Source organism: Arachis duranensis, chromosome 10 (assembly GCF_000817695.3).
Source record: "Arachis duranensis cultivar V14167 chromosome 10, aradu.V14167.gnm2.J7QH, whole genome shotgun sequence".
In the NCBI taxonomy this organism is placed as follows: domain Eukaryota; kingdom Viridiplantae; phylum Streptophyta; class Magnoliopsida; order Fabales; family Fabaceae; genus Arachis; species Arachis duranensis.
Window position 1 is genome coordinate 70,436,507 of NC_029781.3, and position 8,828 is coordinate 70,445,334.

An 8,828-nucleotide genomic window follows, 5' to 3' on the forward strand; every position below is an offset into this window, starting at 1 on the left:
AAAACGGAAGGATGGAAAAATATAAGAAATATATTGTAATTCTCATATTCAATAGTTATTATTCTTTTCAAAAGATTAATTTAGACATACCAATAGGTATTTTCAAGCCATTACGTCGAGTAATAGCATCCCTAAGTACCCTTGAATCAGATGCCGATCCTTCCCAACCGCTAAGGACATAGACGAAATTCATGTTCCGATTGCAAACTCCTAAGACATTGGTGGATATTCTAGATTTCCTCGTCTGATATATAGATTTATCACTCCTCGGGACTGTGACATCTATGTAAGTTCCATCTAATGCTCCTAGACAACCCTATCAAATGTAAAAAAAAAAACAGTTATTACACGCAGAGTTAACGTGACCAATAAAAATTAGAGCTACATACACGACCTACCTTGAACCATTTCCATCTGGGATCTACACAATCTTCCGGTACAGGGTCTGCCTTTGCAAATAAGATACTTTGGACACGCAAAACCGAACGCAATACCTTGTGAAAATACCTACTAATAGTTTCACCAGACCTATAGAACCTAACCTGTACGCTGCGATTTTTGGTATGGTGAGCTAATATGATTAAGAAAGTAGCTACTTGCTTGCCTATGCCAACATGACCATCTTCGTCTAATCCACCTTGAACTTGTAGCAATTCACATAAAGTTGCAAATGCATTCAAACTCATTCTTAACTCCCATATGCAATTTCTATCTCCACCCTCCCCAATGATATTATTTAATGCATCTCGCCTTAGTGGCAATGTGTTCACTCTTCGACCAATCGAAGAATGACCCCGCCTTCTATTCCTAATATACATATATAGAGTGACTAAAAAAAGCAGCATTAACGTGTCAAATTGCATTCTCATAATCCAGTAATATCCAACACATATCTTAATTTGTTCAGAACGATCCATCATCACTTCCTAAGAAACAATAACAAGTAAATACATAAAAAAAATCCTAATAATTTCTACAACCACATAACACAAATCATGATAGTAAACAACTTGGTAAGCAGTTTGATAAGCAATTTTATAAACACAACACAAGTAAATTATCCTCTAGCATTCTTCAATAGATAATAATTAAAAAGCTTACCTATTAATAATTTCATAAGCAATTTAATTAACATATTAATCAGCAATTAGAGCAACATTTTTATCACTAGTTTTATCAACAATCAGCACTAATAAGCTCAACAGATCAGTACCAAAATTTTATTTATCACAGTAGCAACAACTCCTTCTACAACTCTTTTCTTTTTGAGGATTTTGCTGCATAGTTGACCAGAAAATGTTTGATGGTGACAACAATTTATAAAGTCTAACTTATGATAAGTTTCTTTCAATTAGGCAGATGGCTTTTTCCACTCTTTTTCCTCTTCAATTAGAAAAAATAACTTATCAAGCTTCAATATGCATTTAAAACAACCACCACCGAGATTATCCATTGCCTATTGAAGATTTCAGAAGAAAACAAAATAAATAATGAACAATACCCAAAACCCCAGGTTTACATACAATTCAATTGTCCACATACCCAAATTCTGGATTAGCAATTAATCAACATAACCCATCTGATCAATAATCAAAATTAAAACAAGAAACTTCACATAAGAAAACATACCAGAGACAACGAGGCAAAGCACACCGAGAGGGCAGATGTTGCAGCGGCGGAGGATGAAAGACTCAACGCACAGCAGGGGTTTGAGGTTAATGCGGCTACCAGATAGAGACGCAAAGATGGCAGAGTAGCAACACAAGCTCACCGCAACCAGAGCACAGCATGCAGTATTCAGAGAAGAGAGTCAGTGAGAAACGTAGACATTGTGCGGCAGTGATACACCTTCGATGATGTAGAACAACTACACAAGAAATTTTCACTGCTTAGGGTTTGATACAAACAGGGGACCCTTTTGGAATTTCAAAAAATTAACAAGGACAAAATCGTCTGAAATTTTTGATACTGATCCGTGTCCATCGCCCTTCATCCGTGTCTCAGCATTTTACCCAGACATGAAATACATATAACTTGTGTGTGCTTGTGTGTAACCGTGTCCTTCTTATTTCTGTGTCTCAGAATCCAAACAATAGACACGTCTCACTGTGTCTATGTCTTGGCAAGACACGGACATCAAACAAACGCAGCGTTATAGAGATAGGACACTGAGATACAAAATCGTATTTAGCAGAGGAGATAGGATAGAGATAATATGTACAGAGATACTAAATTAGTGTATTTTGTATTCATGTTGACGGGAAAGATACAGAGACATTAACAAAGGACAGAACTTATTTTTTATTTTTTCTTTCATTATTCTTGTTAATTTTTTATAATTATATTTTTTATTGTTATATTTTTCATTTCAAATTTTTTGAATTAAAAAAAATAAAATAAATTAAATTTTCATAATTTATTCTAATTTATTACTAAACAGAATATAAGAACACAAAATTTTATATCTCTATCCATTAATATCTTGTTATCATTTATTTCACACATTTTATATCTTTTAGATCTATTTTAATTTGAGTATTGAAATATCTTTGTAAATACCATTTTTTGCCATTCTAATTATATGATCCCATGATCATTTCGACTTTTTAGTACACATACCAGAAACATATAGTGTCACCAAAAAAAAAAAAAATACCACAAACATATAGTACATATTAAATATAATAGTCAAAGTGCCTTGCTAAGCAATATAAAAGCTAATGTAAAAAGACGTTAGAAAAGAGAGGTGCAAGTGCAGAGAAAGAAAAGGATAGATAGCTTAACGGTACCAACAAGAATTCAGTAATCCACCCAACTAGAATCCAGAATTTCCAACATTTCTCCATTTCTCGTTTTTCGCAGGGCATTCTTCACTCACTGCCATTCTCACCTCTCAATACATCTTCCAAGCAAACACCCAATTACCCTTTATCTCACAAAGATTCCTTCTTTACCGTTTCTCTCTCGTAATCGGTTATTCCTCCTGAAATACAAAAGCCTCAATTCAAGAAAAAGAAAAACCACCCCATTGGGTTAATCAAATTCGCAGGCGAGCTTCACCGGCAAGCTCGCCTTTTGTTTTTTTCCTTCCCCCAGAAGCCATGGCCACAAAGATTCTTTCTCCAGTTGCAATGATCACTGTTCTTGCCCTCCTCTGCCTCGTCACAATGGTCTTAGCCGACGGAAAATCCTCCACGCCATATCTCCGGTTATCTTCGGATGACGCCAGCGAACGACAGAACCTGTGCCCCAACGCAGCATCATCATCATCGCCGCCGGCATCGTGCCCCGTGAAATGCTTCCGTACGGACCCGGTTTGCGGCGTGGACGGCGTGACGTACTGGTGTGGGTGTGCGGAGGCGGAGTGCGCCGGCGCTAAGGTTGCGAAAATGGGATTCTGTGAAGTTGGGAATGGGGTATCGACTCCTCTATCTGGTCAAGCACTTCTTCTTGTGCATATCGTGTGGCTCATTGTGTTGGCTTTCTCGGTATTCTTTAGCCTTTTCTAACTGATATACATACAATACAAACCCTCTGTGTTTTGAGCTTTGTTTTCGAGGGTTTCATTATGCGCTTTCCTTATTCTTCCTCTTCTGAGTTGGGTTTGTTTTCTTTGCTTCCCTGACCACAAAAGAACGAATATATATAGTAACTTTTTAATCTAGTTGAATTACATTAGAGTTCTTCCAGCCTTTCTGTGCATTTTGTGCCTCGTTGTTTGTATTGAATTCACAAATATTGATCTTCCTTCTTTGGGACTCGTAACAACATTTTATTTTTTATTAAAATTATTGGTAATTCTCATTGGTTAATAATTAATAGCATAATATAATAGTTGCGCTAAAATAAAAGATAATAAGAATCATTTACAAAGTTATCTAAGCTTCTAGAGCATATTTTATTCCATTTTTGTTCCCTTCCAAACATAAAAAGGCCAAAATATGGAGGGAAGCGCTCAGTGAGTTGTCCCTATACTATAGGATGGTGCTTGCTGTAAATTAATATATGAACGAAGGGTGTTGGGCCCAAAGTTAACCTAATTTATTGGCTTTCTTAGGCCTCCCGAAAGCTACTCTCCGACAAATATATTGTCTTTAAAATTTTTATCCAAATGATTTTGAAGTTATTTATCATTCTACAAGCTTACTTCACTAAATTCGCTAAATTTTAGCATTCTAAATTTTTGAACTCTAATCCTCAATTATGTTTATTCTAATTTATTTTATTCTAATATTTTTAATGAATGTCTCTATCCTTTTTTGGATTAGCTCACCAAAATTTGACAATTTTGACTCCCAACTTTTTGTAAAAAAAATTTTAAAATTTTATAACATTCATCGTATATGATGAGATAAGCTACATTATCGTTTTGATAAAAAAAAATTTTACTTGTCTAATTTAATAAGTGCTCTTTTCAACCTTCTAATTTTTTTAGCATCTTTTGCTTTGATCTTTTCTATTTGACTGGCTCCAGGTTGAGATGACTATAAGCTTCTTGGGTAAATGCAGTGGTCATCCCACTTGCTCCAGGATGATATTTATTATTGATCTTAGTCTCCCTAGGCAAACGCAGTGACTCGTCCCACTGGTTCCAAATTGAGATTTAAGATTTCTTTGACCCATCCGCACGATAGATGATTGATTATTTATATATATGCATATGCTTTGAGCTTCACACTGCTGGGACTGTCCAGAGTTTGCTACCGAACATATCGGGTTTAGCTGGATAACCGACAAATGATATCATCGGTCATAAGACAGACATACATCATGTGCATTTGTATAGTTTGTTTGAGTATGCATACTTTGGTTTGCTTAATTGTTTATATATGGCTATATGCTACATGACCTAAATGTTGTTTTTGTTTTGTTAATTATGTATTACTTGTATGCTTTGTATGTATTTGACCTTGAGAGGCCCTTTATATGGTGGAGGTGTGATGAGGGTTGTTCCACCCGGCGATTTGGAGGTTTGAAGGAGATTGAGGTGAAGAGTTAGATTAGAATTAGAACCCATTAGAAATATTATTGATATTTCTGGTTTAGAATAAGTTTTAAGATTAATCTGAGTGTCAAAGTTCTAGGAATGCCTCTGATTTTTTCGAGATCTTATATATTATCTATGTGGGCACTTTTACCGTACTAAGAACCTCCGATTCTCATTCCATACATGTTGTTACTTTTCAGATGCAGGACGTGCATTGATGCGTCTCACTGAGCGTGCTGGATTTGCTTTCTTAGAAGCGAAGACTTATCTTTTGGGACTTATTTTGTTTTTTAGTTTATGTAGTTTGTTCTCCACTTTTATACTTTATGTTGTATATCCCTCTTAGAAGATTATTTTGGAGAAATAGGACTTTTATGTTTATGTTTTGAGGATTGTTTCTGTACACACGCGCGCATGCGCACACATATTCTAGTCGGCTATAGCTTCGCAGGTCGAGTCTACACACACACATTCTAGTCGGCCATGACTTCACAGGTCGAGTCTAAAGCTTGATTATATTTATTCGTTAGAACTCTATATATATCTATCTTTTGATTTTTTGTATAAGCTTTCCATCTTATCGTTTTTCATGAGCATTGCATCTTCAATTTGTTTTGATCGTACCATTTTCTTTCAAGACTCTTAGCTATATTATCATCATTATATATGTATATATTTTATTTTTAGAGGTCATAGCGCCTCACCACCTTTGATTTTTATCCTAGGCGTAAAACTCTATGTGGTAGGATGTTATAATTTTTATAATCACAATCTAATGATCTTTGAATTCAGTTACTGTTATTCTAGTTGCACATGTTAAAGTTATTTAATTCTTTAGTTTCTATTATTAGAAATTTGTATTAACAAACACTAAAAAAAAGAATGAATGGCAATTTGTCACACTTAGTTACACTGTCATAAAATACTCAAGAAAATGAGAATCTATGTTCAAAAATTGTCTAATCACTTGACACAATACAGGTACAAGTTCTATCTGATTCGCATCAATAATTGGCACCGATTGCAAATAAATTTTATTGATGTTCACTTCAATATTCTTTTGTAGCCATTACCAAGTTAATGCTTTTATGTTCTTCGTTACCAATATGTTGTATATCTTTTCTCCCAAATTCTGTTTGTGTGAATATTAAGCCAGAGATTATTGGACTATTTTACTGTCTTGGTAATTTCAATATGATCAGATACTTATGCTTAGGGGTGGCAAACGGGCATAAACCCGCCGGGCCGGCCTGCGTAACCCGCCAAAAAAGGCGGGCTGGGCTGGAAAATCGGGACCGCCGAAAGACAAAAGTCCGCCTAACCCAAACCATTTAAACCCTGGGCTTTGGCGGGGCGGGGCGGGCTTCCCCGGCGGGCTGACGCTTTTCTTTTTGGGCTGAAGTGCTGAACCCATTAGGCCATTACCCATGAACCCACCCACCCGGCCACTCCCTACCCGACCCGACCTAATCCCCATTCCCCATTTCCCCAGCCAAACGGCCGAAACCCTAATGGCCTAATGAATCCCCAACCCCAAGAGCCAAGACCTAATCCCTAATTCCAGATTTGCAGCTTCCTCACTCAGCCACTCCTCAGTTCGTCGTCACTCAGCCACTCCTCGACGGCCTCAGTTCCTCAGTTCCTGCGTTCCTCACCGAGTCACCGTCAGTTCCTTACCGTCAGTTCCTCACCGTCACTCTCAGTCTCTCACTCGGTCATCCTCAGCCCCTCACCGTCACTCTCAGTCTCTCACTTCCATCGTCCCTCACCGTCACTCTCAGTTTCTCACCTCAGCTCGAACTTTATAGTTCCGTCCTCACCCCTGAGTCCCTGACGGTCGCTGAGTCGGAGTCAGTTCCTCACCGTCGATCTTCGGTCGTCGTGGCCTACAGGTTTATAGCCACCGCTGCTACTCCGTCTGGTCGTCGTCGCTGCTGCCTGTTGGTCTCGGTCCTGGGCTCCTGGGTCTTGTCCTTTGACTTTGCTGGTCTCGCTCTCTGTCATGGCTGCTCCTCGCCTCATCTGTGGCTCTGTCCTGGTCCTCGTCTCCTCTGGTAAGTTTTCTGGCTTAGGGTTTGAGATTCATCAATTTAGGTTTGTTTGTTGTGTTTTGTGACTGCTGTTTGATATAGGTAAATTAGGGTTGATATTTGGTTGAGTTTTGATTATAGTTGATATTTGGTTAAATCTGATTATGGTTGAGTTTTGATGATGGTTGATAATGGTTGAGTTTTGCCTATTTGGTTAAATCTGATGCAGATTCAGAAATTGTTTCTTATTTTTTGTGTTGTTTGATAATGGTTGAGTTTTGATTATGGTTGATATTTGGTTAAATCTGATTATGGTTGAGTTTTGATGATGGTTGATAATGGTTGAGTTTTGCCTATTTGGTTAAATCTGATGCAGATTCAGAAATTGTTTCTTATTTTTTGTGTTGTTTGATAATGGTTGAGTTTTGATTATGGTTGATATTTGGTTAAATCTGATTATGGTTGAGTTTTGATTATGGTTGATAATGGTTGAGTTTTGATTATGGTTGATATTTGGTTAAATTTGATTATGGTTGAGTTTTGATGATGGTTGATAATGGTTGAGTTTTGATTATGGTTGATATTTGGTTAAATTTGATTATGGTTGAGTTTTGATGATGGTTGATAATGGTTGAGTTTTGCCTATTTGGTTAAATCTGATGCAGATTCAGAAATTGTTTCTTATTTTTTGTGTTGTTTCTTAATGGTTGAGTTTTGATTATGGTTGATAATGGTTGATATTTGGCTGAATACTTGAATCTGATGCGGATTCAGAAATTGTTTGCTGTTTTTTGTATGATTTGCTAATGGTTGAAAATCCTTGTTCATATAAACAATTTACATTTACTTTTATTTCAGGAAAGATGAATTCTGAAACTGTGAGTAACCTTGTTACTACTGGAGTTGGTTCTGAGGCTACTCCGGTCGAGGTTGATGAACCTAGTTCGAAAAGGCTGAGAACAGCAACCTCTGATGTTTGAAATTTTTTCAAAAAGCTCGGTCCAGATAAGGATGGAGTAGAACATGCTGAGTGTAAAGGATGCAAGAAAGTGTTTAAAGCTGGAGGTAAGTGATATGGCACTTCTATTATAAAACGGTATCTTGATAGTTGTACTCAAATTAAGCATGAAGATATTGGTCAGACTATAGCAGAATTGCAACTTAAAATGGATTCACTTAAGATTGATTCAGGAGTGGCTAGAGAGATGTTTGCTGGGTATGTAGTTGCTGGGGATAAGCCTTTTAATATGATTGATGATAGGAGATTTAGAAATTGGGTGAAATATATTAGTCCAACTTTGAAACTTCCTTCTAAGAATACGGTTAAGGCTGACATAGTGAAAGTCCACAAGAGAGAAGCTGCGAAACTTAAAAAAATTTTAGTTTCCATTCCAAATAGAATTTGCTTAACATCTGATCTTTGGACTTCCAGTACCACTGAGGGGTTTATATGTTTGACTGCACATTTTGTTGATGAGAACTGGAAATTACAGAGTAAAATTCTCAATTTTTGTCATATGCCTCCTCCTCACACAGGATTTGAATTGTCTTCTAAAATCTTTACGCTTTTGACTGAGTGGAAAGTTGATAAAAAGATTTTTTCCATTACTTTGGATAATGCTTCTTCTAATGATACTTGTGTTGAACACTTGAAAAGTACTTTGGATGTGCATGGTTCATTGTTGTGTGGTGGTGAATTCTTTCATGTTCGTTGCTCTGCTCATATTTTAAATCTTATTGTCCAAGATGGAATGAAAATATGTGGTGATGCAGTGTGTAAGATTAGAGAGGGTATTAATTTTCTGAGAAAA

General features: G+C 36.7%; 1 protein-coding gene across 3 annotated transcripts; it reads left to right on the plus strand.

Moving 5' to 3' along the window:
• Nucleotides 1-2,728: 2,728 nt before the first annotated feature.
• Nucleotides 2,729-5,554, plus strand: LOC107470188 (uncharacterized). 3 transcript variants are annotated; one of them, XM_016089575.3, is made up of 2 exons: nt 2,729-3,488; nt 5,188-5,554. In XM_016089575.3, the coding sequence occupies exons 1-2, from the start codon at nt 3,102-3,104 to the stop codon at nt 5,203-5,205; spliced, it is 405 nt and encodes a 134-aa protein (XP_015945061.1). In that variant the 5' UTR covers nt 2,729-3,101; the 3' UTR covers nt 5,206-5,554. The 3 variants fall into 3 exon arrangements, with proteins under 3 accessions (XP_015945061.1, XP_052111064.1, XP_020988746.1); XM_052255104.1 differs by having other exon boundaries at nt 2,729-3,435; XM_021133087.2 differs by having other exon boundaries at nt 2,729-3,416.
• Nucleotides 5,555-8,828: the final 3,274 nt, after the last annotated feature.